General features: G+C 51.5%; 2 protein-coding genes and 1 long non-coding RNA gene across 4 annotated transcripts; 2 read left to right on the plus strand and 1 right to left on the minus strand.

The window, feature by feature from the left end:
- The first annotated feature begins 1543 nt into the window (after positions 1-1543).
- On the plus strand, positions 1544-4159 carry H1-0 (H1.0 linker histone). The gene has a single exon (XM_072656041.1). The coding sequence runs from the start codon at positions 2032-2034 to the stop codon at positions 2608-2610; it is 579 nt and encodes a 192-aa protein (XP_072512142.1). The 5' UTR covers positions 1544-2031; the 3' UTR covers positions 2611-4159.
- Positions 4160-6179: 2020 nt separating this feature from the next.
- GCAT (glycine C-acetyltransferase) lies at positions 6180-22538 on the plus strand. Of its 2 annotated transcripts, none has more exons than XM_072656039.1 (9): positions 6180-6607; positions 12703-12833; positions 16374-16475; positions 17546-17692; positions 18706-18860; positions 19751-19833; positions 20359-20530; positions 21631-21752; positions 22211-22538. In XM_072656039.1, exons 1-9 carry the CDS (start codon positions 6394-6396, stop codon positions 22360-22362), a joined length of 1278 nt encoding a protein of 425 aa, XP_072512140.1. In that variant the 5' UTR covers positions 6180-6393; the 3' UTR covers positions 22363-22538. The 2 variants fall into 2 exon arrangements, with proteins under 2 accessions (XP_072512140.1, XP_072512141.1); XM_072656040.1 differs by lacking the exon at positions 6180-6607 and adding an exon at positions 8003-8191.
- LOC140534705 (uncharacterized) lies at positions 16947-26037 on the minus strand. The gene is made up of 2 exons (XR_011977439.1): positions 25832-26037; positions 16947-25172 (listed from the first exon to the last, which is right to left on the minus strand). It is a non-coding gene; the product is annotated as an uncharacterized lncRNA (long non-coding RNA).
- Between the last annotated feature and the right edge of the window lie 327 nt (positions 26038-26364).

A 26364-nucleotide genomic window follows, 5' to 3' on the forward strand; every position in this document is an offset into this window, starting at 1 on the left:
TGCTCCTAACGTACTCGGATCTATATAGAACAGCCCCCCCCGAACCCCTAAGCCAAGGATCCAAGACCACTTCTCAGATGGGGGCGGGGCTTTTAAGGTGTCTGAAACAGGGATTGATGGTGGATTGTTTTCAGCGTGAGAGTAGGAAGGGAAAAGTGAAGTCCCCTCAAAAGCCAAGAAAGTCAGGTTCTAGTCCTAGCGACTCAGGAGTCTCTGGGACCCGTGGCCACCTAGTGATGGGGCGGGGGGCGGGAGGGGGGGGTGCTTCAGCCCGCTGTGGTAGGGGCACTTCACAGGTCTAGCTGGGAAGTGATGGGAGGAAATCGAAATGATACTGCTGGATGAATCTGTGGGGGAGGGGACAGCCAGAGAGCCCCCTTAACTAGCTGGTGTCCAGGGAATCATGTGGGGGTCACCAGGGGACTGGTCATACTGGGGTCTACAGGGGAGATGATCCCCTCAACGCAGGAGTTGAAAGGCATTTTCCAAGTGGGGGCATAGAAGGATACACATGGTGCTGTAGGTGATTGAGTGTGAGGGGGAAAGGGGAAATTCAAAGCCCCTTCTGGACTGAACTGGGGGAGTTAGGAGGTTCTCTGGGAAGAACAGTCACCGGGGACTCCAAGGGGATGAGATGAAGGGGTCCAAAGAGGGAGGGGATTCCCTTAGGCAGTCATCAAGGGGCACTTTCTAGAACTAGGGAAAAAACTTGGGGCTGCTGGTGGCTGGGTGTGGGGGAAAGGGGCCAGTCTGAGAGACCCTTTGACTCCGAACTTGGGAGGTTGGTGGGGACCCCCGAAGAGGGTAGACAGGTAGATTGAGAGGTGAGGGTCTCCCATCCACCTACGCAGAGCTCTGGGGACGCTTTCCAGATGAGGGGGGGAAACGTGGAGCTGTCTGTGGATGGACATGGAGGGAAGGGGGCAGCCCCGGAGCCCCCTCGAGCCTGGGCGAGGGGAACCCGCTGGGGTCCCCGGGCCCGCCGTCACGGAGGGTCTCGGGCCCCTGGCCCCCGCCCCGGGCAGAGCCCCCTCCCCCGCCCCCGGCCCGCCGGGCCACGCCGGGTGCCGCAGCACGCGGGGCTCTGTGTGTTAGTTGGGGTCGCTTCCCGGGCGCACGGGCGCGCAGAGGGGGCCAACCCCGCGCGGGGACCGGGTTCCGCCGCTGGCCCAGGCCCGGCCCTAGGAGTGGGGGGCGGCCCCGAGCCCCAGCCCCCCCGCGCCACCGACCCCGGGGCCTGCAAAAGAGAAATGTGGCGGCGGCGAGGCTGCACCCGGCGCCGTTTGGGGCGGCCCGCGGGCGCGGGGGACGGCGCCGAGGGCCCAGGGCGGCGCTGCTGGGGAGCCCCGGGAGCCGGGCAGCGGCGCAGGCCGCCGGCGGGGCGCGAGGCGGCCGGGGCCGCGGGGAAAGGGCCGGTTTGGGCAGCGGAAGAAACACAGATGGCGGCGGCGCGGCGCCATTCCCGGCCGGGAGCAGGCAGCCAGCAGCCCAGTCCTCACCGCGGTCCGCCCGTTGCCGCTAAATACCCGGATGCGCCGGCGGCCGCCTGAGAGAGCCAGACGCCGAGCTGGGGAGCGGCTGAGAACAGCGCAGCGAGCGGAGCCAGGAGACAGCGGCCGCCCAAGCCCGAGCCGAGTCGGGCGCACCACGGGCCGAGCCGGCCGCCCCGACCCGCCGTGGCACGCAGCCAGGGGGGCCGGGCTCAGGCTGCAGCCCGGTGCCCCCGGGACCCCCGCGCCTTCCGGGGAAGCAGCTCCAGCGCGGGGGGGGGACGCCAGAGCCCCTCCGATCCAGCTCCCCTTCAGAAGCCAGCGAAAGGCGGAGAGCTCCGAGGCCTGCCTGGCATCCCAACCCTGTCTGAGAGCTGAGTCCCCCAAAAAGGCGGCAGAGCCAGCGCTTTGGGGCCACGCCTGGTGCCCCTCTCCTGGGCGCCCCCCGCCGTGTTCCCCAAGCGGGGCGTGTTTCTCCATCCAAGGGAGGACTTGTCTCCCCAAGGGTAACGAGGGAGGAGAGCTTAAGCAAGCCCTCAGCATGACGGAGAACTCGGCCCCGGCTTCCAAGCCCAAGAAGGCGAAGGCCTCCAAGAAGTCCACGGACCACCCAAAGTACTCGGACATGATCGTGGCGGCCATCCAGGCAGAGAAGAACCGGGCCGGTTCCTCCCGCCAGTCCATCCAGAAGTACATTAAGAATCACTACAAAGTGGGAGAGAATGCGGACTCGCAGATCAAGTTGTCCATCAAAAGGCTGGTCACCAATGGGGTCCTCAAGCAGACCAAAGGGGTGGGTGCCTCGGGCTCCTTCCGGTTAGCCAAGGGTGACGAGCCCAAGAAGCCGGCGGTCAAGAAGGCTAAGAAGGAAGTCAAGAAGGCGACGGCGACCCCCAGGAGGGCGTCCAAGCCCAAGAAGGCTGCAACCGCCAAGGCTCCGGCCAAGAAGCCCAAATCTGCGGCCAAGAAAGTGAAGAAGAAAGCAGCAACTACGCCGAAGAAAGCCAAGAAGCCAAAAACTGTCAAGGCGAAGCCGGTGAAGGCGTCGAAGCCCAAAAAAGCCAAGCCGTCGAAGCCCAAAGCCAAGTCCAGTGCCAAGAAGTCCGCCAAGAAGAAATGAACGTCGAACCCTTCTGGACACTTTCTGGCGCTTCCTCTGTAAATAGTTTTCTCCTTTTCCCCGGCCTAGCCCCAGCCCTTAACCTTGATCCCCTTTGTATTGCAACTTTCTAAGAGACAGAACTTTTATTCCTCGGAAATTGTTAAATAATTCATGTATTCTTAACCAATCAACCGAGAACAGTCCCAACAGCCAATCTCCGTCATCATGAGACCGTCCTTCAGTCTTATTTTGTTAACTTGTTTTTTTAAGATCTTTCTGATGTAATGGATTTTAAGTTGGGGGGGATATTTTGTATAAAGTACTTTTTGCGGGGTGTGGGGATTTGGGGGGAGGGTTGGGGGGGGACAGGGAAGGAGACTGCGCATCCCACCCAGAAGAAAGGAACGTCACTTATGTATGTTTTCTCTCTAGTCACAGCCATTGGACAGGTCTCCAAAAGGCAGGGTCTGGGGCCCCTCTAAGGAGGACAAAGCTCGCAGGGACATGGAGGTTTATGGCAGAAAAGGACACTCCTCTTAGATAGAGTACCTTCCCAAACCACTCGGCTGGATGTAGAGGCAACCTGAAAGATTCTCCGAGCTCTCGATTGGGGCTTCGGCTGTTAGTCGTCATTTAATTCCCCAATCGGAGCAAGAAAGCAGCTTAATGGAACGGCAGGGAGAGTAAGAAGCTGCGTGCAACTATTAGCCATCTTTTGGGGGAGAGTGTTCCTTTGTGGATGGGAAAGGGCGTATTGTCTCCTAACTTCTGGGAGGGTCTTAGTCCGGGGTGGGAAACCTTGCCTGAAAGAGGCAAGGGGGAAAGAGTCTGACAAAAGTGCCTGATTTTATCGTTTTAAGATTTGTGCTTGTGTGTGTCTGCATCATTGTTGATAGCTTTGTTTATTCCTAGAGGTTGGTTGATTTAAAAAAAAATTAATTTCCTTGCGTTTTTCTTCTTCCCTTGATCTGAAGAGCAGGCTGGTTGGCCCAGGAGTAGGGGTGGGGGGTGGGGGGCGGCCCACCCTGAGCCCTGACTTTGCTGAATAGCGCAGAAATGGCGATTTTTCTGCAAGAGTGGGTTCAGACAGGCTCTCCCTCTAACCCGTGTCCTCCGGCCTAGCTCTCCTCCTCTGGGGTCGCCTTTCTGAACCCCGGCTTTTGTCTAATGAGCCACGTGTCTACCATAGAAAAGCCCAATCTCTTAGGACTCTTTTTTTTTTTTTTTTTGGTAGCTGTAGTCGTAGATTAGGAGTGGGAAACTGGGAGGGAGTGGGTGGGGAGGGGGGGAAAGGAGCGGAGAAAGACATCATGCAGTCAATTTTGAATTTGCTCACGTAGTTTTTACAGAGCTGGATATGTAGCTAGTCGTTGCTTAAGTTTGCTCGGTGCTGTCCCCACTGTGGGGCAATTAGTATGTATGTTTGCTTCTAAGTACCCGAGGAAAAGCTGGCAGGAGTGATGCCTGCGCCCATCTTTCGTTTGCTTTGTATTTTATTTTGAGTGTGATTATTGCTGTCTTTGTAATTTTAGAGTTTGAAATAAAATTGAAAAAGGACAAAAAAAAACCCACCCCCAAACTAATGCCTTTATGAAGCTGTCTGAGGCCTTTTCCTCTCCCACCTCCGCCGCCATCCTTGGTAGGTTTGGGAAATATGGGAGGGGGGGAACCTTGAAGGGAGAACGCTATACGGTCTAGGAAAGGGGAGAAGGCCCCAAAAGGTCTGGGAGAGAAGGCGGTGGGGGAGCGGAATGGCAAGGTGTGGAAGCTTCGCAGGCAGGGGCTGCGTGGCCAGGATGGGGAGGGGCTGAGCATCCGGTAAGTAAAGGGGAATAGGAATGAGGGCTGGGGGTGGGGTGAGGACTAAAAAGTCCTCCCAAGTGTGAAGGGCAAGCACTCGGGGTCTTGTAAGTAAAGGGCGCCCCGCCTGAATGCGGGGGCGAGGGCCCTAGTTGCTTCTTGCCCATTCCTGCTGCCATCCCGAGGTAGGGAGGAGCCAGATGCGACTTGGGCCGAGGGAACTACCCTTGGATGCCGGTTCTCTCCACAAGGGCTTCCCTCGTCGGTCCTGGAGAAAGTCCCTGCCCCCGCTTCCTCTTTTCGAGGATCCATCCCCCTTCTGGGGGCAGGCTGGAGGTGGGGTGAGGGGTGAGGACCCTTCTGCTCCAGTGGGTGGTAAAGTGGGCACAATGTGCTGGATTGGGAGGTGAATACAAATTCTCCGCTCCCCCCCTTCTATTGAGGCCCTCCCCATCCTCCTAGGTCCAACGCAAATCCCACCTTCTTAAGCAAGCCGGCCCCAATTATTCCCTCGGCTGCAGAGATTTAGAATAGTTCTGGACCCTAAGAGGCCATCTAGAGTCTGTAGCCTAGACCCAACCTTTGCATCATACAGGTGAGGGACCAAGCCCACAGAGGCACAAGATGATAGCTCCTAAGTAAACCCAGCCTTGGCTGAGGCCCAGGCCTTCAGACTCCAAATCTGGCAGTCTTTTGTCTACACCCCCAGCTCCAACCTGGGGAGTCCTCAGTATCTTCTGTTGCCCAAGCGAGCGCGCGGGGACACACAGGCACACCACCACCACCACCACCACCACCACCACCACCACCACCACCACCACCACCATCACCATCATCATCATCATGCCTGCAGCCTGTTTGGTTTGTCCTGCTTCTCTCTCCATTTTAAAAACAATATCTAATGCTTTTTATAGCTCTTACTATATATTACTTCCTTTGATCCTCACCACAACCATGGAAGGAAGGTACTATTGTCATTTTACAGATGAGGAAACTGAGGCCAATGAGGTTAAGTGACTTGCCTAGGTAATAAAGCTAGTAGGTGTCTGAGGCCGGTATGTCTTAGACTGTGGTCTCCTTGGGGGCAGACTATTTTCTTTCACTGTATCCCCAGCGCCTACCACCGCACCTGCCTCTCAGTAGGTGCTAAACAAATTTTTATTGACTGTCGATTGACATCTGAGGGCCAGTTTCTAGTCTTCGCATTTATTTACTTGCATCTCTTGTTTGCGCCCCCGACCCCCTCCTCCCCACTAAGTTCTTTGACGGAAAGGTTTCTCTCTCTTAAGCGCATGGCCCCCAACCTAAGGGGTAGGGACCGGACCTGGATCCATGATTTCATTCTTTTATGGAACTCTCAGGTGAGGTAACTCTCTTTATCAAAGCACCTTCTGAACGATTTGTATCCTTAGAAAGTTGGCTTGGGACACTAAGGGGTTAAGTGCTTTGCCTAGAGTTACACGCCAGTAAGTGTCAGAGGTGAGATTTGAACCCATGCCTTCCTGACTCCGAAACTCGGGCTCCTTTCTCAATCTCTCAATAAAAGTTCGGTGATTGGCTGATTGGCACTGAGTAGGTTCTCAATAAATGTTTCCTGTTGCTACCTGCGCGATCTGGGCACGTTACAGGCTCCTCATCTCTAAAATGGGCCTTAAAGGAGGGAAGATTTTCAGCTGCATGCGACATTGGAAAAGGTGGCAGTGCCAGGGTACGGGAAGAGAGGGGACACAGGTGGGGAGGTCGGGGGGAAAGAAAGGAATGGGCTGGACTCCCTGAGGGAATGGGCTGGACTCGCTGAGCCGATCCCCACCGCCCTTCTCCGCCCCTTTAAATGAACCTTGCTTGCAGACCGCCCAGCATGGCTCTAGGCTTCCCCATTGGCTGCGCGGGGGCCCTTGCCTCGCGACACAGGAGCCTTTAGATGCAGCTTTGGTGAGGGCAGCCCCCAGTCCAGCGTGAACACGCTCCAGCCTCTGTCCATTTCAGGTGTAACTAACAGCGATGTGGTGCCGCCGCCTGCTGAGCTCGTCCCTAGTCTGGGCCCGCCCTGTGGCTCCGGGAGGGGGAGGCCACCGGGCACATTCGGCCCTGGCTCAACTCACCCGCATCCTGGAGAGCCAGCTAGACGCCATCCGTGGGGCGGGCACGTGGAAAAGCGAGAGAATCATCACCTCAAAGCAGGGGCCCCACATTAATGTGGAGGGCAGCCCGGGAGGTAGGACCAGCTGGACGGAGAGGGAAAGGGAGGGGGAGGCTGGGAGGGATGCTCCTGTCCCTGCCCCTGCCCCTGCCCCTACCCCAGCCCTGAAGGAGAACACTTCGGACCCGCCAACTGGAGAATTTGCACGGTAGCCTAGCTTAGGCTGATGTTCCAGGATAGGCTTTTTTGGGGATGACCCAACACTATCCCCTTTCCTCCCAAGAAAATTGCGGGCAGTTAAGCTAGACTCCTGGAAGTACCAGAGGATTAGGAGTGAAAGGAGACTCATAGGCATGTCCCCATCCACACACCGCCCCCAGCTGCCTCTTTGTGATCACTCTCCCTCAGGGAGGCCTCTCCTGTGCATTAATCTGATTTCACGGGCGGAGTGGAAAGCCTGTCCCCGCTGAAGGCGAGGAGGCAGCTTCCGCAGAGGCCAGGTGCAGGAACCCCATTGAAGGCCAGGTCTGAATTTGTGATACCTGGCTGGAAGAAGGAGGTGGGGGTGGGGGGCAGACGGGAATCTCGTGAGAGAAGCCTCCTCCACTGCCATGCCTTCTTCCTGCCTCCTGGCTCTCCCTCCACCCGTGAAGCTCACACGGGTCAGCTTCATAGTTCGCTGTCCTGATTATATCACTTTCCTCCTCACAAAGCCTTCTGTGGCCTCCTGCTGCCAGTTAAGCATTTCGAGCTTTCTGAAATCTTACTCCACCATCTATCCACAGAGCCAAATAGATACTATGGAATGTAGCAGGTGAAACATGGAAAGAAAGTTATTAGTGTAGATGATTGGAAATTCTCAGGACAGGAATAGAGAACCCATTATCTCCCTTCTTACACAGAGATATACAAGAATGGCTGATAAACTAAGGAAATTGGAGAACACTGGACCGAGAGCGGCAATGTTGGAATGAGAAAAGCTCGTGGTCAGATAAAAGAATGGGAGGGTTCAGAAAATTGGAAGTGATAGCAAGACCTAAGCACACACCTCTAAGAGGTACCTCCTGACAGGACCTGGCTACAGAAAGGTTCATCTGATTGGAAGGGAACTGATTAAATAAAAGGGACATTAACATCACCTAGTACAATGAGAAATACATTCATTTTACCAACCGGAGAAGGAGTGAGGATTATTAGAAATAGAAGTAATGTAAGAGCATTTTACAGCTCACCCAGCCAGAAGGAGAAAGTGGATAATGAGTTTGTAACAAATCACAAAACATGGCACAGAGCCTGAACTAGATTCTCAAAAGCCCTGTGTGAGTCAAGGCTAGAAAGATGAGAACGAGCTTGGAAAGAAATGGACTAATTGGGAACCTACAGTGGTTTCCAGTTTCACAATAGCTATAGACAATGGATTTCACTTTCGAGTGGGTCTCTAAAGTAGGAAGTCTCGATCTTAGGATGGCTCTCAGTCTTCATCTAGCAGCCTGAGGCCTCAGAAACTGCAGCCTTCTCTTTCTTCCTTTGAAGTTCCTTACTCCCAAACCAGCTAATGGAATATAGCGTTCAAATGGAGTACACACCTCTGAGCTTCACGTTTTGGGTGAAAGGCTGGCACAGGGGGTGGTAAGATGACGAGGAGATTCTTTCTGAGAGGTATGTAAGTCAGAGCATTGATTTGGGCTTAGATCCTCCACTGCTTTCTGCCTGCCTGACTTTAGGTACATGTCTCCTGCTTCTGTATCTTCATCTGTAAAATGAGAGCGTGGGAGACCTATCTCTGAGATCCTGTGTTCCTGCAGTTTCCCACTAGCCTTTTCGAGAAAGCAGGCTAGACCGGCTAGACTCTTTTTTCAAGGGTTGGGACCAGTCTCTTAACATCCCTTCCACCCCTAAACTCTGTGAACCTATTTGCCTATTCTGAGCTCCCAGTTCTATCTCATTCCTTCCTACTTCCCACCTTGTTTTGCTGACCTACTTCTGATGCTTTGGGTCATTCAGAATCTTAGTTTCCAAAAGAGCAATCTATTTCCTTCTCCATTGCTATAGTCCCAGATAGAAGCACCTGCAAGTGTAGATAAAAGAATTTCAGAAAAAGTTTATGCGTGTGCAAAGCAGTCAGGTAGAAGATTCCTTTGGGAGCCTCCATTTCCCCACTCTGGGGTTCAGTATTGAGAGAACCACTTTTTTATTCCTCTTGCCCTGAGGGTCCCCCAGCTGGGCCCCAGATCCATCACTCCAGGGACAAAGTTAACCCAAACTGCCCCAGGCCTGCATCTCAACTCTGTTGCTCCCTAGAGTACAGGCTGATGTGGGAATGTAGGAGTTAACCAGTGACTTGGGTTGAAATCAAGCCTTCCCAGTTCCACTTGTATCTTGGCCCACAACATCTGTTCCATTCCCTTGCCTTCATCTGTCTACCTTCCCAGGGCCACCATCTGAAATCTTGCCCTCCAATACCACTTCCAAGAAACCTTCCCTCATTCTCTAACTTTCCAGGAGTTCTCTCATTCCCATGATTTCTCCTCTATTTCCATTTCCATGACTTAGGGCATTTATCACAGCTTCCTCCTGTTATAATCATTCCTGCCTTCCCCAAGCTGGAGCAATGGACCCCTCAAAACCTCAAGGCTAAGACAGGGAATTTTTTAAAAATAAAAATATATTCAGTAACCCCTAGAGAAAAATAGTCTCGTCTGCTAGGTGGTAAAAACTGATAAAAGCAGGCCACAGAGAGATGTAAGGAAGTTGCCTGGGGTCTCAGGAGCCCTCCCTTATTAAAATGTGATTGGCATTTTATCCCTGCTGTGTAAACAGCCCCTCATCATATAGGAAGCAAGTGAACAGCTGAGATTCAACCATAGGGCTCCTAACTCCAAAGCCAGTGCTCAGAGAGCCCCAACACAGAATCATAGGATCTCAGGAACCCAGTGTCTTAGCCTCCTCTAGTTCCCCAGCCATCCACCAGAATCCCCTCTATTCTCCAGTGCAGATCAATGCCTCCTGAAAGCTGCACTGGTATTTTACCTCTGCTTATAAGTGGTGCCTAATGAGTGTCTGTTTGGCTGAATCACCACCACCATGGTGCAGCAGCAGAAATATCAGGGCTTGTGTTCTTGTATCCACTGAGTACATTTATTTGAATAGAAGCACCTCTAGGGCAGACAGAGGCCTCGGATTTTTCCTTATATCCTCAACTTGTTTTTATGCTGTGTCCAGAATGAAGTATGCAGAGAATTTAGCAATGCCTTTTCTCCGCCCCCCCCCCAAAATGAAAACCTTTAAATATGCCTTAAACATCAGGTGTCAGCTCTCTATGGGAGAGACATGGTGTGAGCTGGAGTTCTTAAGGAGGGCTTCTTGGAAGAGGCAGCTCTGGGCCATGAAAGATGCAAACAATCTGAAGAAAGGGAGAGAAGAATGAAGAGAGAGAACATTTAGGAATGGGGAAGGAGGGGTCTAGAAGCAGAGAAGGCACATTTCCTGTGTCATGTGAAGGACTGGTGTCCTTCAGGTGGGTAGAACAAACTCCATTCATAGTATTGACAGAACCCCTTCTTGACCTTGGAAAAGCCATTTCCACTCTGTGAGCCTAAGGTTCACTATCTGTAAAACCGGGAGGTTAGTCTAGTGATGAGGAATTCATGATCCTTACCCTTTTTCCCAAATGAATTTAGGCATCTACTTCTTGAGGGAGGAGATGATGAGATTCCCATTATCTCTAATGCTGCTGAGATTCTAGTAGGCTGGTCAAAGAAATACAGAAACTAACCAGTGGACAATGGAATAGATAATGCCTGAAAGTCTGAAATTACTTTCCTTGACTACCTGTCTCCCTTCCCCCTTTGCCTGCGTGTCACTGGTTACCTATCTCCCTGCTCACAGCAGGATTTTACCCTAAGAACCCCTACAAGCTACAAGAGTGTAAGCCTCTCCTGGCTAGGGGGCATTCCCCCCCTCCTTGGGGGCATCCCCTTCTCCCTTGGGGGACCTAACTTAAGCTGGGGTCCCCTTTGAGCTGCATCTCCCTTAAGATGCCTGCTTGGTGTGTTGTATTGTATGTCACCTGCAATAAATGCCTTTACTTGATTGGAGACAAGAGAATTTTTTGGGGGCAATCTTGTGCCCCAACATTTTTGGGTGCACCCTGAGCCTCATCACTAGTTCCTTCTCATTTGTCTATTGGGGGGTGGGAATGGGATCTGGAACCTAAAAAAGAAAAAGCCCCTGGACTTTCCCACATGACCTATGGCCCTGGTGCTCACCCTTCCCAGTTAATTAACTGCCCTTTCATTGTCTGCACCTGGCCCCATCTGGACCACCACTTCCTTAATTCCATCTAGACCCCTTCTCTGTTCCTACAGGTTTCTGTATAAAAAATCCATCTTGCCTCCATGAAAAACGTTTCCATTCCTTAAGAGTCTGGCCAATATGGCGGATTTTTAGAATCACACGCACCTTGGACCATGTTCTAATAAACCTTGTCTTTGACTGAAAGAAGGCTTGGGTTGAATTCATTAAGACAGGACTTGCATGTTATTTTGGGATCCCAGTACCCCTAAATCTCAACAGAGAAAAGTGTTGGTGGATGAAAAAAATCAAGAGTGGAGATGCCAAACACCAGCCACCTTCGGAGTCTCCTGAAGCAGATTATAATGTAGTTAGGCATTTCCAGAATAGGCAAATTGCCATCCACATCTGGAGAAAGGAAGCAGAATGAAGCGGACTGTTTTCTGTTTTGTTATGTTTGGTTTGGTTTTTCTCGTGGTTTCTCCCTTAATTCTTCTATGCAACATGACTAATGTGAAAATGTGTTTGATAGGAATGTGTCGTATTGGAGGGAGGAGGGAAGGAGGGGGAGAAAATTTGAGACTTATGGAAATGAATATTGAAAACTGAAAACAAATAAATTTAAAAACTTGGAATACAATTGTAAAATGTAGTTAGGGAATAGAACAGAGATTATGTAAATGTGGGGTTTTCTGAGTCACATGCTGCCTACAGGGATCCTTCCATCTGGGTTAGTGGCCCCAGTTTCTGAGCTAGACTTGGTTAGCAAGAAATGAGCCAGGACACCTGACCAGTAGCAGCCCCAGCAAGTGAGGTGTGACTCCATGTCCATCCTGGGCTGGGTTATCTGCACCTCGAGCATGGTCTTGCCCCAGGGCCTGGGGCCTCGGAAACCACTGTTGACTTTGGCTGCCCTTTTCTTAATCCCTTCCTGGCTGCTCCAGCCAGTTCCCTGTCCCCTCTTCTCCCACCCCCTTCTTTCTATCTCTTTCTCCCCCTTCTCTTCTCTCACTCTCTTTCTTTCTTTGTTTCCGCTCTTTCCTTCTCTCTCTCCCTCTCTTTTTCTCTCTCTGTCCTTCCCTTCTCTTCTTCTCCCTATCCCTCTTTATTTCTCTCTGTCTGTTTTTCTCTCTTCCCCTTCTCTCCTCTCTCCCTCTCTCTTTCTCTCTCTGTCCCTCCCTCTCTTCTCTTTCTGTCTGTCTGTCTGTCTGTCTGTCTCTCTCTCTCTCTCTCTCACACACACACACACACACACACACACACACACACACACACACACACACATATACATATTGTAACCATGTCACCAGAGCTAAGAGGGATCTCATTTTGCAGATTAGGAAACTGAGACCTAGGCTGAAGGGCCTCTGACCTCCCTACTGTTGACTTCATGAGAGGCTAGGATTCTCTGGGTGTTATCCAATAATAGTAACACTGTTATACAGAGCTTTCAAGTTTGCCAAGTCTCCTTTGAGTCTCATAACAATCCTCAGAAGTAAGTGCTATTACTATTTCCACTTTACAGATAGGTAACTGAGGCTGAAAGAGTTTAATGACTTGCCCAACTAGTAGGTGAATGAGGTCGGATTTCAACTCAGGTCTTCCAGATTCTAAGTCTAATGTTCTGTCCACTGCACTACACAGATGTCTTTAGGGTATATAGTTATATGTAGTTATATGCCCCATAGCCCTTAATTTAAGATCAGGAGATATGAGGATGAATCCAACTCATACTTTGAACCTAGTAGACCTCGGGAAAGTCATTTTCCCCCACTAGGCCTCAGTTTCTTCATCTGTTAAGTAAGAGGGTTGTTCTGAGTAACTGCTGAGGACCTCCCAAATCTGAACCCTATAATTCTCTTCCCCCTTTACCACAGGGATCCTTAATTTCTGTGCCAACAACTACCTGGGTCTTTCTAGCCACCCAGAAGTGATCCAAGCTGGCTTGAAAGCCCTGGAGCAGTTTGGAGCAGGCCTCAGCTCTGTCCGATTCATCTGTGGGACACAGGTATGAGGAAGACCTATGCCCCGGGGGGAGGCCACCAAGTTAGTGGGAGACTGCCAAGCTGGAACCCCAGCTGCTGCCTCCTCCAGCCCAATGGCCTGCCTAGCTGGCTCTGGGCAACTCCATCGTGGAGCAGAGGAGCAGGCCCAGGCCTGGGAGACTGGACACCTGGCTTCTTGTTCTGCCTCTGCTGCTGATTGGCAGTAAGACAAATCTGACAAATCATTTAACCTTTCAGACCATTTCCTCATCTGTAAAATGAGGATAAAAATCCCTCTTTGTCTCCTATTTGCCTTACTGAGCTGGTAATAACAGATAGATGAGAAATCAAGCAGCTAGTTTTCTTAAGTACCTACTGTGTGCCATGCTGAGTGCTGGGGATATAAAGACAAACAATCCCTGCAGACAAGCAGCTTATACTCTAATGAGGGAGAAAACTGGATACGGCCACTGGATACAGAATAAATTCAAAGAAGTTGAATGCAAGGCAACTTGGAAAGGGGAGGTACCAGCATTAGGGGGATCCTGCAGAAAACAGCTGGGTCTTGAAGGAAGAGAGAGATTCTGTGAAGCAAAAGCCTGGGGGTGGCCAGCTGCTCTGGGCAGTATGATCCTGGACAAGTCACTTAATCTCTGCCTGCCTCAGTTTCCCCATCTGTATAATGGGGCTCATAGCTGCACCTCCTTTACAGGGTTGTTGTCCAAGTGAGACGATATTTGTAAAGTGCCTAGCATAAATATTCCTTTCTTCCTCTCTTTGCTTCTCATTTCATGGATGAGGGAAACTGAGTCGTTTTTAGACAAGGACCTAGGTGTCTGGCCTCTTTCCACAGACCCACATGACCTCGTTGGGGTGAGCAGATTTGGGGAGGCTCTTCTCTCAGTTACAGAATTAAAAGGCACAGGGCAGGGGCCCTCAGTCTTGCCTCTGGATCAGGGTCCCCTTGGATGTGTGCCAGTAGCTTGCTTCTCAAGTCATCCATGTAAATGTTTATGAAGGAAACCCATTAGAACAGTTTTTAAAACCTGATTCCCAGACCAGAGTTTAGACTTCCCAGTAGAGGGGGAAGGGGCAGAGCACTCACATGGATGGAACACAGGATTGGGATTCCCAGAAGTTGAGTTCAAGTCCTGATTTTGTGACCTACATCCTATGTGACCTTAGCCTCAGTTTTCCCCATCTATAATATGAGTGATGGATGGACAAGATGCTCTCTGAGGGGCTATAATTCAAGAATTCAATGTTGCTCTTTCTCCCTCTGGGCCTCAGTTTCCTCACCTGTAAAATGAAGATGTTGACTAGATGGACTTCTGAGGTGGCTAGGACTCTGAGAGAAGCTTGGAGTAAAATTTGGGAGGAGTAGATACCTGAGACCAATCCCATCCATCTCAGAGCCTGGGGCTCAGTTTCCTTATCTGTAAATAAGAATATGGGTGTAACCTGTTTCCTGGAATTCTTGTGGAGAAAGGACTCTAGAAATACAAACTGCCATTATTTGCCAAAGGAGAAGGGTGAGGAACATTTACTAAAGCGCCCTCTGTACCATTGTAAAAATAAAAAATCTCTATATCTGTATCAATGGATCGATATCTTCTTTCCCACCAAAGCTGGCCTTGAGGGTACAAGAGCCTAGATTTTTTAACCTGGAAGAAATAACAGAGTTTGCCTGATCTAGTCTAGTTCTTGACCAAGATCAAACAAATCCCAGAGGCAGGAACCGAATTCAGGTCCTTTGCCTCTGTCAAGTCCTGAAATAAATCAAAGCCATAAGTTTAAAGCATCTTTAACTAAGAAAACTGGTAGCAAACCTGCCTCCCTAGGGGCTAGCCACTGGATTTCCCAACTCCAAGATTTGTGAAAAAGCTTACACCTTTAGGAAGACAAGGGGAGGAGGTAGCTAGGGCAGGTCATGAGAGCCCAGTGGCCCTTGATAATCCAGGCAAGGAAAGTCACCTCGGCCTGGCTGCTTTGCCCTTCATGCCATCAATCCCAAGGCAAGGAGGCAAGGACATGAGAAGGTGAGATCCAGCTGGGCTCCCCCACCAAAGCAAAATCCCTGGATGGAGGTGTGTCTAGGATGTGGTTCAGCTCAACCTAATCAAGAGTAATATCTGAAAAGTAGAAATATAAGAACAGTACTGAAATTCTAACATTACAGGGATCATTTAAGGGAGTGATAGTCCCTATTACATTTGGTTTTAACAATTTCTATCATTATATACACAATTTTCTATCAACTTCAGACCCAGCGCCCCTCCCCCACAGGCCCTAGTGAGCAGCTATGGGGGCACCCCCCCAAAACATCCCCTCACTCCCCCCACCTCCTGGGCCACTTCCTACTGCTTCTCAATGGCACTTTGAGCCAAGCACAATCTTTGGTCTTTCTGGAGGAAAGGATGCTGGCTTGCTCAGTGATCCTGAGAAATAGTTTGCATCTGGGAGCCTCAGTTTATTTATCCGTAGAATCTTCCCATGTTTGAATGTCTCTCAGTTCTTGTCGTGAGCCTTTCTTTTATCCTAATTTCTCACATGTTTGGTTATGTGGGAGCTTATTCTGATGCCTGTTGGACAGTGTCCTCTCTGAGCACAGGCCCAGCTCATATCCATTTTTGTATCCCCAGTAACTATATCATCAGTATAGTTACTGTAATAGCCTTTAATAAATGTTTGTTGAAGAAGTAAATGAGTGAATAAATTAAGGGTTTCAACTATGAGTTTTCCTCTCTGTTTTAACCTTTGAAGTCTTAAAGTTCCTCTTAGTTTTGGTATTTTATGTTCAAAGGTTTCCTACTCACCCAAACAGCAGATCGGACATTCCCTCTCGGATCCTTCCCAGCTCAGTCATTCCCTGCTCTAAGTTCCCTCCCTACTCTGTCATTCCCTGTTCTAAGCTCCCTCCCAACCCTGACATTTCCTGTTTTAAGCTCCCTCCCAGCTTTAACATTCCCTGTTCTAAGTTCCCTTACAAATCTGACATTCCTTGTTCTAAGCTCCCTCCTCACTCTGACATTTCCTGTTCTAAGCTCCCTTCCAGCTCTGACACTGCGTGTAAGAAGGCCATACTAGCTCCACCATTCTGTGACTTTATGGAAGAGGTTAGATAACTCTTGGGCAAGCTCTAGGTGCCTTCACTCTCTAGCTCTGTGACTCCAACCCTCAATTTCAAAATCTGTTCCTTCCCTCCCCCTCAGCTCCTCTAGGAATAGGAAGTCTGTGACCCTTGTGTGTGAAGATGATCAAATGTCATTCTCTTACAGGAGAGCACAGGGCATCCTGAGGGAGGGAGGGAGCTGAAGACAAGCCTCTAGAAAGCACCTCCTGCATGCCAGCACTGTACTGGGTTTTGCAGTGTGCAGAAACAAAAATGGACCAGTCCCTACCCTCAAGGAACTTATGTTCTAGACCCTCTGTTGGTTCTGCTGAACCTGGGCAGACTGGGGCCTGGGCCTTGGCAGAGACTGGTTGACAGTTGGCTGAGGCTCCTCCCCCAGCCTCCCTGACCCCCATGTCTTATCTGGTGTCTCTCTGCCTCTCCCATGCAGGCCATCCACAAAGCCCTAGAGGAGAAGATCGCCCGCTTCCACCAGAGGGAAGATGCCATCCTATATCCAAGCTGCTTTGATGCCAACGCTGGACTGTTTGAGGTAAGTGAACTTTGACCTGGCTGGCCCCAGGGCCCTCAGTGGCTGAGACCTGCCTGGTACCAAGGGCACAAGGTGAGGAGAGTCTGGAATCCTTGGGCAGGCCTTGTTGGAGACTCCCAAGGCCTTTGGTCCGTTCCTCAACAAAGTCAGATTCCAGGCACATACCTAGAACATCTTAGAATGCCAAGAAATGGACTGTGGACACTGAGGTAAGGATGCTGAATGAAAAGAAACTGATTGGTACAGGAGAGAGAACACTGGTCCTGGAATATGAAGACCTGTGTTCAAAGTCATTTAACCTCTGTATGCTTTAGTTTCCTCCTCTGTAAAATGAGAGTGGAGAAAAGGAGAGAGAAATCTTCTAAAAGTCACTTAACCTGCCAGCCTCAGTTTCCTCATCTGTAAAATGGGGATCATAATAGCAGCTGCCTACTCCCAGGGTGGTGAGGATCAAACTCTCAGTACAGTGTCTGGTATCTGGAAGGTATTTAATAAATGCTAATTTCCTTCACTCCTAAATGTGATATGAAAATTGTCAATCAAATGAGATTAAAAATGTTAAATTATACAGAGATGGAGACCTGTGACAGAGACCTCGGTTCCCCAGTGACAGTGGAGAAAAAGCAAAAGACATCAGTAAAAATAAGAGAAAAATGTCCAAATGTAAACATACAAACTAGGCCAGTCTCTAAAATGATGAGAGAGACAGTCTGGGGTCATGGTGAGCCCCTCCTGGCCTCAGGGTCAAATCCGCTTCTGAAAGTTGGTAGTTGTGTGACCATGGAGACATCACTAAAAAAACCTTAGCCTCCAGGAAGGGGAGGAGGTGAGAAAAAAGAGGAGTCCAAGCTTCCTCTAAGATTCAGTGAACCACTGGGGATATAGCTTTCACAAAAGCCAGGGTTTTGAGAAGGGGCCACAAGGACCCCAGCCTGGTCCAGCTCACACCGTCAGGCAAGGTGGTGGGGGATGGGACCCCAGCCAGGCTAAGATGATGCAGACTTGTTGGAGCAGCCCGGGGCCAGGCAGGGTGGGCAGCAGCCCATTTTGGAGGTCTTTGCTCCCCACAGGCCTTGCTGACCCCGGAAGACGCAGTGCTGTCCGATGAGCTCAACCACGCCTCCATCATCGATGGCATCCGTCTCTGTAAGGCCAACAAGTACCGCTATCGCCACATGGACATGCGGGATCTGGAAGCCAAGCTTCTGGAGGCCCAGGTAACTGGATGCTGACACTCATTTCCTCCCAGCTCAACTGTCAGGGCTTCAGACTCAAAAAGCCCTTCTCTCACAACAGCCTCATGAGATAAGGTAGCACATGTCTTGTTAGTCTCAATTTATAGAGGGAGGGAGGAAAAAAGGAAAGGAAGAAGGTAAAACGAAGGAGAAAAGAATGAAAAAAAGGAGAGGGAGGGAAAAAAGGAAAGGGAAAAAGGATAGAAGAAAGGAAAAGGAAGGAAGGAAAGGGTAGATGGAAGGAGGAAAGAAGGGAAAAAGGAAGGAATGGAGAGAAGAGAAAAAAAGGATAGAAGAAGGGAAAAGAAGGAATGAAAAGGGAGAGGGAGGAAGCAAATGAAAAGAAGAAAAGAAGGAATAGGGAGAGGGAAAGAAAGAAAAGAAAGAGAGGAGAGCAGAGAGGGAGGAAAGGAGAGAAAGAAGGAAAACATGAAGGAGAGGAAGGAGGGCCGGTCAGACAGCTAGTTCTCAAGCCAGGATTTGAACCCAGATGTCTTCTGACTCTTCAGTCCAAACTTTGCCCAGTTTTTACCACACAGCTTCTCAGAAACAAGACTTCCTGACTTGCACCTCCCAGGGCAGAGTATACCCCCAACCACTTAGTCCTGTAGCTGAAATGCCAGGGATGTGGTGCTCCCATGGATGGGGGTCCCCAGAATCCCTCCACAAGCAGGTGGCAGCCCACCTTGCACTCTTCTCCTTCCTGGTTCATGGGACCCTGTGTGTCCCCCATGGAGAATCCCTCCCAGTTTGCTGGAGGCCTTCCCTGGGTTTTCACCTATTTGGGATTCAGTGCTGCCTGGGTCTGTTGTCCTGTTGCTCCTGGCTCTTGGTGCCTCACCAGCCTCCCTCCTCTTGTGCACATACATGTCAGCTCCCTTTGCTCCGTGATCCCCAGCCCTGACCCTCGAGATTTGTGCCCTGGTTCCCAAGGGGTATTGGGAACAGAAGTGTGGGCGCTTCCCAAGCCTGCCCCTGCCCTTGTTCCCCTGCAGAAGCATCGGCTGAGGCTAGTGGCCACAGATGGGGCCTTCTCCATGGATGGTGACATTGCTCCTCTTCGGGAGATCTGCCAACTGGCTCAGAAGTACAAAGCTGTGGTCTTTATAGATGAATGTCATGCCACCGGCTTCCTTGGACCAACCGGCCGGTAAGAAGCAATGATCCATCCCCCACAGTCTCAGCCCAGGCCCAGGATTTTGACCATAAAGTCTGACCTCCTCTTTCTCACAGCCCCAGTGGGGTGTTAGGTTTAGTCCAACCTTCTAAGGGGGAAACTGAGGCAGAGAGCAGGCCTGGACAGGCTAGCATAAGTTAAGGACCATCAGTTTGAGGCTTTCTCCTCAGATCACCTGGTCTTCCTGTACCTTCCTGTGGTTTTCTGTCACAGAGGAAACCTCCAGAGGATTTAGTTATTCCTCCCCTCACCCCTCAGCTCACTGGCCTGGCTCCCTCAGCCCCTGGTTGCAGGTCCAAGCCTGGCATGCTTGGTGCCTCTGGGGCACTCACTCATCCCAGGAAGAGGGGCAGCTAGAAGAGCACAGACCCAAAGAATTCCCAAAGTTATGGGACTTTAGTGCAAACTCGGGCCCAGATAGGTTAATCGACTTCCCAGAGAGCACACAGCTTATTAGTAGCAGATCTAGGTTGGAGACCAGAGTCCCCTTCAATCTCTACTTTGGTGTATCTTTCTTGGGCTGCCTGGAGGTTCCCTGGGGGCCTGGAGGGATCTGCAGGGGGCAGAAGTGGTAGTAATGGTAGTAGGAGGAATGTGTGTACTTCTCAGGTAGCTGAGAGGATACAATGGTCAGAGTATCCCCATCACCAGAGGCTCAGATAAGTGGGCTGGGGACAGAGGACTGGTGGATGGGGAGTGGGAAGGTGGCATGTGAAGGGGTTTGGTAGGAAGGATTCATCTAGAAGGCCTCCCTGCCCCCCACCAATCAAACCCAGCTTACTCAGGAAGAAGCAGGTTATGGAGGTGAAGGGAGGGGTCCTATACCCCAGGGCAGGTAATGAGTGGGCACCATTCCCTTGCAGGGGCACTGATGAGCTGCTGGGAGTAATGGATCAAGTCACCATCATCAACTCCACCCTGGGAAAAGCCTTGGGGGGTGCTTCAGGTTGTCTGGATCGACTTTTCCCCTGCCCCCTCCCCTGGCTACTGCCCAGGATCCTTGCTCTGAGGGTAGAAGAGGGGCTTCTCTCCTCCCCAGAATGAATGGTCTAGAGTTGAGGAGGAGCTCCGAGGATACTTTAACCAGAATTCTCTGTACATCAATCAAAACACATGCATTATTAAATGCCTACTGTGTTCAAGGCTGGGGATTTAAGTATATTGAGTGATGAGTGATCATCCAGCATCTTCTTGAAGCTTGCCCATGATGGGAAACTCACTCCTTCCAGATACAGTCAGTCTCCCTTTCTTCTGTGAAGCTGAAATAGGCCTCCCTGTTGGTCCCACCTGTATTGGTCATAATCTGCCCTCAGAGCCTAAATAGAACCAGTAGAACTGGCTCCTTGTTCACCTCACCTCCGAAGTCTCTCAGGTGGGGAGGTCGATGGTGTATGGCTTGGGTGATCTCAGCTTGGGGGGACACAGTGGGCATTGAGGAACACTTGGGATGATATCTGCCATCTTCTCCTAGGGGGCTACACAACAGGGCCTCGAGATCTCATCTCTCTTCTCCGGCAGCGGGCACGACCCTACCTCTTCTCCAACAGCCTTCCCCCTGCTGTAGTGGGGTGTGCCTCCAAGGCCTTGGACCTTCTCATGGAGAGCAGTGCCATCGCCCAAACCATGGCTGCCAAGACCCAACAGTGAGGCCCGGCATGGGGCAGGGAGGGAGTCCTGGCCCAAGTCCCCTCTCCCAGCATCTCGACTCCATCCTGTCCTGCCTATACTCCCCAGGCAACTCTGAGGGATGCTCCGCACTCTCTGGATCCATTTGGTTCTCTGTGTGTAGGTCTTCCCTGTTGTCTCTCCACACCTTGGTCATTTCTTGCTCTTGCCATGTTGTTTTGTCTCCACACTCAGGTTCTGGAGTGGAAGGGACCCTAAAACCCTCTCCCCCACTCTCTGGAGAAGGCTCAACAAGAAGTGATTGCTCCCCGCTCCCTCTCCCCCAAGGCTGCCTGCTCCACTTTGGGTCAGCTCTCCCAAATGTTGGCTTCTCTTCTCTCTGCATCTCCCTCCCCACCACTGCTACTGGTTCTGTTGTCTGCACTGAGGAGACCAAACCCAAACCTCCTGCACAAGACAGCCCTGCACACACTCAGGTCCACCAGATCAAATAAACCCAGCTCCTTTGAGTGATATTTCTAGGATTGAACCCTCCATACCCTTCACCTGCCCTGGCCACCTCCTCTGGATCCCTCACATTGGTCAATGTCCTTCCCAAAATGTAGCCTCCAAAACGGATCCCACACCTCAAAGGTAGTTTGACCAAGGTCAAGAGCACTGGAGATCTGTTGTCTCAAAATGGCATCAGCTCATTGGATGCCATGTCCCATTGTACACAGTCCACTAAGACCCCCAGACCTTTTTTACAGGACCTGTTGGGTGGTCCCAGCTCCCCTCTCTTTGTCCTTGCAGTTTGGGCTTTTCAAACCCAATTTTAGACTTTTACCTTAGCCTTTATTAACTTCCTTCCATCTGATGAAATTCATTCCATTATTATCATCCTTCTTTCTCTATCTTCCAACACATTAGACATCTCTGCCAGTTATAAACCATCTTTAAACTTGGCAAGAGCCATTTATGTGCTTCCTCAATTTTTTCCTACTTCGTTGTCTCTCCTGCAGCCTGAGCCAAAGTAACTTTTCCAGCAGGTTTGACCCTATGCCCAACCCTTCCCCTCCTGAGTTTCTGAGGTCTGGGTTCAGGGACCAAGCCCAGCTTTTCTCCCTCCTTTGTGCAGATTTCGTAGCAAGATGGAGGCTGCTGGCTTCACCATCTCCGGCAGGGAACATCCCATCTGTCCTGTGATGCTGGGAGATGCCCGACTGGCATCCGTCATGGCTGAGGACATGCTGAAGAGAGGTAACTCCAGGAGCTTGTTGACCCCAGGTCTCTCTTCCTCTATACCCAACACAGACTTCAGTTTCCCCGTGTGTAAATTAGGCTACAGAGATTATATCTAAAGAGAGAATATGAGTAAGACCGTGCAGCCTGTTGTCTTAGGACCAGGGAAAAAGTGTTGCAGAGGAAACCAAAAGCCCTCTCCCTCTTCCCTTTGCCCTCCTCTCCCTCCTCCCTCCCCCCTCCTCCCTTTCAGAACCAGAGGACTGGCTTTTCTGGCCCAGTCAATATAACCTGTATCGCCTCCCTTTGCTTCCTTTGGTCCTGTGCAAGTTGGGGAGGGGCCTCAGCACAGGATGTGGCCTCTGGGAGACCTTCAGGAAGTCCTTTCCTCTCTGGGCCTCAGTGTCCCTAGTCTGTAAATTGGGGGTGCTTAAGAAGAGCAGTTCAAAGCTTTGATATTCAAGGATTCCTACCAGGGATCTACGTCATCGGCTTCAGCTACCCTGTGGTGCCCCAAGGAAAAGCCAGGATCCGAGTTCAGATCTCGGCTGTTCACAGCGAAGAAGACATTGACCACTGCGTGAGGGCTTTTGTGGAGGTTGGAAAGCAGCGTGGGGCCATCCTCTGAGAGACTGCTCGGGGCTATCCTGGGAAGCCAAGGACAAGCCCAGCGACACTGGGGAGCCTCCCTTCGGAAGGTGAAGCAGCAAGGGCACCATCCAGCCCAGGGCCTTCCAGCCTTCCCTCTGTTGTATCTCAATCCAAGTGCCTGAAAACCGAATATCTGACCTTTTACATTTTCTATTTCCTGTGTCTATTGAAAAATATCCTCTGAGCTGGGCCCCTGGGATCATGGATAACAATTAGAACTGTTCAAAAATGGAGTGGAGTGGGCTGTCTCACTCACGTGGTAGTGAGTTCTCCTCCCCAGATGAACATTTTCCACCCAAAAAGAAGATGGCCACACTTTGGGAGTGTCTTATCCAGGAGAAACTATTTCTCGAGGATCTAAATGACTTCTGAAGCCCCTTCCCACTCTGAGATTCTGGGAGCAGAGGCTGGGGAGCAAGACTCCTAGATTTTTCACATATATTTAGGGACAGAGCATGGTCCCCCTCCCCTCCCAGATGCAGTCCTGAGACTTCCCAGTCATGGGAGACCAAGAGGAAGTAACATCCCCCCCAGTCCCTTACCATATCCCTGTTCCAAAGGACTGGGCCTAGGAGGGAAAGGAGGGGAGTCCTGCTGAGACAAGGTCCTCCCTAAGCACCCAGGCTGTCCTGAGGGAGTGGGTAGTCCTATCCACCTCTCCTGACCAGAGCAGTTTCATCCCCTCCCTTCCCTTGGGCAGAGAGAAGGCATTACTAGAACACTCCCCTTTCCAGCTTTGTCTCTTGGTTTCTGTTTCCCCAGCTCTGGGTCTATTTGCCAGTGGGCTTTAGGCCAGGGCAACAGCCTCTAGGAGGCCTTCCTCAGGAGCTGGAGCAAGCAAGCAGAGAACCAGGGTTCCAATCCTGGGCCCTACTCTGACCTTGAACATAGATTTAAAGGTAGAGAGTTTTAGTCCAAGGCCCTCCTTTTACAGCTAAGAAAGCTCCAGTGAATGGTGGGAGCAGAGAGAGGGTGTGAGTCCATCGTGTGTGGGGTGCTCTCACCCCAAAGCTGGAGCTGCTACTTGGTTGGCTGGTGGGTGTGTGCGAGGGTGATCTTGCCTTGCATAGGGCTGAGCAAACCTTGCCTGCATCCACTCACCAGTGGTCCAAGGCCTGGCACCAAGGCAGGACAGGTTTGCCCCTCTATCTGATATGGGTCTCCCATGACAGTTTGAGGAGCCCCCAGTTTATTAAGGCCCATAATAATAGCCCACCCAGATCTAGCATCTGAGGTATGTGAAGCCCTCCCAACCTCTCCCAAGTCCAAACTGAGCCTCAGAGAATGACTAGGCCAGGGTCACACGGTAAGAAGCTGAGACAGGATTTGAACCCAGCTCTGGCTTCATATTGAGGCCAGCAGTTCCTAGAGTAAAAGGGTGAGGCAGGTGAAGGTCCACTTTAGGGTTAGGGAGAGAAGCCTCAGAGTGATGCAGGATAGGATTACACTGAGATAGGGGTTTGAAGGAGGGGTACATTATATTTGAAAAGGTTTCTGGACAGGGTGAGTTCTGGGGAGAGACCGAAAATCTAGTGGTGCTCAAGTCTGGCCCAGCAAGAGGTCAGTGGCCCCCATTCACCCTTCTCCAGAGCCAGGCCACTTTTGCACCCACAGAAGTTTCAGTTCCCTAAGGGACAATGCCTGGAGCATTCAGTCGGGCCTGCCCAGGGCAGGGACTGACCCCTGACCCTTATTGGATGCTCATGTGGTGGAGCTTCTAGAGAGAAAAGGGGGAGGGACAGAACTTCCCTTATGGGTGGGTAGTGGGGAGAATTGGGATACAATGGGAGCTGGAGTCCAACCCCCAAGGTTGACAGAAGCCATAAGTGTCAAGTAAGGCCCTTTCCCGGGGTGAGGGGCTGCCCTGCCCCCACTACCTCACTTCTTTGGGATCAGGTCTGGCCAGGAAGAAGGGCATGTGTCCCAGCATCCTCTTATGTTCCTCTGGTGTGAGCCAGGGCATGAGAACTGGCCAGGCCAAGAACACCTTGTCCCATCCCAGTCACGCTAGGTGACCCTGGAATGTGAGAACCAGCAGTGAACTGGTTCGTAGAAAGGTGGAGAGCCTGCTGCTCTGTCCAAGCTCAGGGTCTGCGATGTCAGGACCGTGGAGCTGAGATCCTGGGGGTTTTAACCAAGTTAAACGGGCCGTTGGCCTTGGAGGTTACCAGAAATGGAGGATCGGGTCCTGGGAGATCACGCGTCTAGGGCCTTGGCCGCAGGGTGGGGGCACCCCAGCCTAGCTTTTTGAAACCGGCCTTCAAGGCGTCAGGTACACCGCTACAGCCTCAGGCTACTACCCGCGCGGTCAGGATAGAGTACCCACCAGTAATGCCAACCTAAGCAGCTTGATATGGGTGTCCTGGGCAGAGCAGCAAACAGTGCCTGGGGGTCAAGAGCAGCGTCACAAGGTGCGGAGGACCCACCGAGAACAGAAGGTGGGCCCCCGATACTCAAGAGGACGAGTTGGCGCTGTCCACTGGCTCAGGACTGCACGCATCGTGCTCCCAGACCCGGTTCCTGGGCAATTTCTGTTTCAGCTTGCGTCACTAGCGCCTCGACCCGCTCCGTGCATAGGTGGGATCACCTCCAGTGCTCTGGCTTCAGCTCTGGCCTTCAGAGGCAGTTCTGAAGGATTTTAGAAGTAGTCAAGGAAAAGCAGCCGGCGAGCGGGTATTTGGGCTTGGGCCAGTCGCCCGAATCCCAAGACAGGGCGTGGGGCCCGAGGGCCGAATCCAGACGTGGTGAGAGTGGTCGGGGCCGAACCCTCCTCCAGTTTGGAGCTGGCTGAGACCGGGAACACAAGTAAAAGGTGGAGCAGAATCAGAGAAAGCAGGAGGCAGTCGCGGCCACAGGAGCTAGGGGCTTCTGCCACAGTCACAGAGAACCGGGCGTCTGTCTGTATGGTTCCCAGTCCCCGGGGCCATCTCTCCTATCCTGGAAAGGGGGGGCGGGGCGGGGGCTTAGCTCCCTAGTCCGGGCCTGGACCAACTCCCGGGAGGAAGGGGCCACTGGCATGAGTGCGCAACAGACCCCCACCTCCCGGTACACACAAAGCCCCCGGAGGTGACATTCCTGCCCTGACGCGGGCCTGGTGTAGGCTCCTGGAGGGCGGGTGATGCCAAACCTTTCCTAGCCTGTCCTTTCTGCCTCCCTCCTCTGCCGCGGCGGGACCGCCGAGTGTGTTTGGAGTTCCTTCCTCCTCCCATTCCTGGAAATGTGGAATTCTCCTCTGAGATGGAGGGAGGTAGAACAAAGTGATCTCCGGGCTCATCCTGGTTTTGAGATTCTAAGTTATTCTCCCAGAGCTCCTAGCAGATATAAACCCTCGGATTCCGTCCAGTATCACGCAGGAGGCAGCGGGGTTCCCTCGGTTTCTGTCTCATCCCTTCTCCCTTCCCCGCAAAATGATGGGAGCAGAAGGGAGAAGGAGAGGGAAGTCTTACCCGGTCAGACTCAGCATCTCCAGAATCTCTTTATTCGTGCCAGCTGCCCACGCCTCTGGCCAAGAACCTGTCCCAAGGTCCTTCAGCCACAAACGTCCTGCTCCAAGTAGGCTGGAAGGGTGTGTCTGAAAGGTCTTTTTAAGGCCCCTTCCAATTCAGATTCTCGGCTTCTGCCCAATTCACCCAGGGCTCAGTCTCTCTCTGGCTTGTAAAAATCAGAATTTCTGGATGAGCAGGAGGGAAAGCAAGGCCCTCTAGAGAGGAGAATGTGACCTCCAGTGTCTTTTCTAGTTTTCATAGAATGTAGAGGATCAGGGAAATCAGACCCTCTGTTTTTAAGCTGAGAGAACTAAGTCCCAGGGAGATTAGGTGCCATCCCAGAAGTTAACCAACTAACAAATGTCAGAATCTGGTTGTGAGCCCACTTTATCCATACACTGTCAGTTTTTCCATTTCTTACAGCACTCTGATATTCCATTACATTCATAGGTCATTCTCCAGCAGTTTGACACCCCTTACCTTCCAATTCTTTG

This window comes from Notamacropus eugenii, chromosome 3 (assembly GCF_028372415.1).
Source record: "Notamacropus eugenii isolate mMacEug1 chromosome 3, mMacEug1.pri_v2, whole genome shotgun sequence".
In the NCBI taxonomy this organism is placed as follows: domain Eukaryota; kingdom Metazoa; phylum Chordata; class Mammalia; order Diprotodontia; family Macropodidae; genus Notamacropus; species Notamacropus eugenii.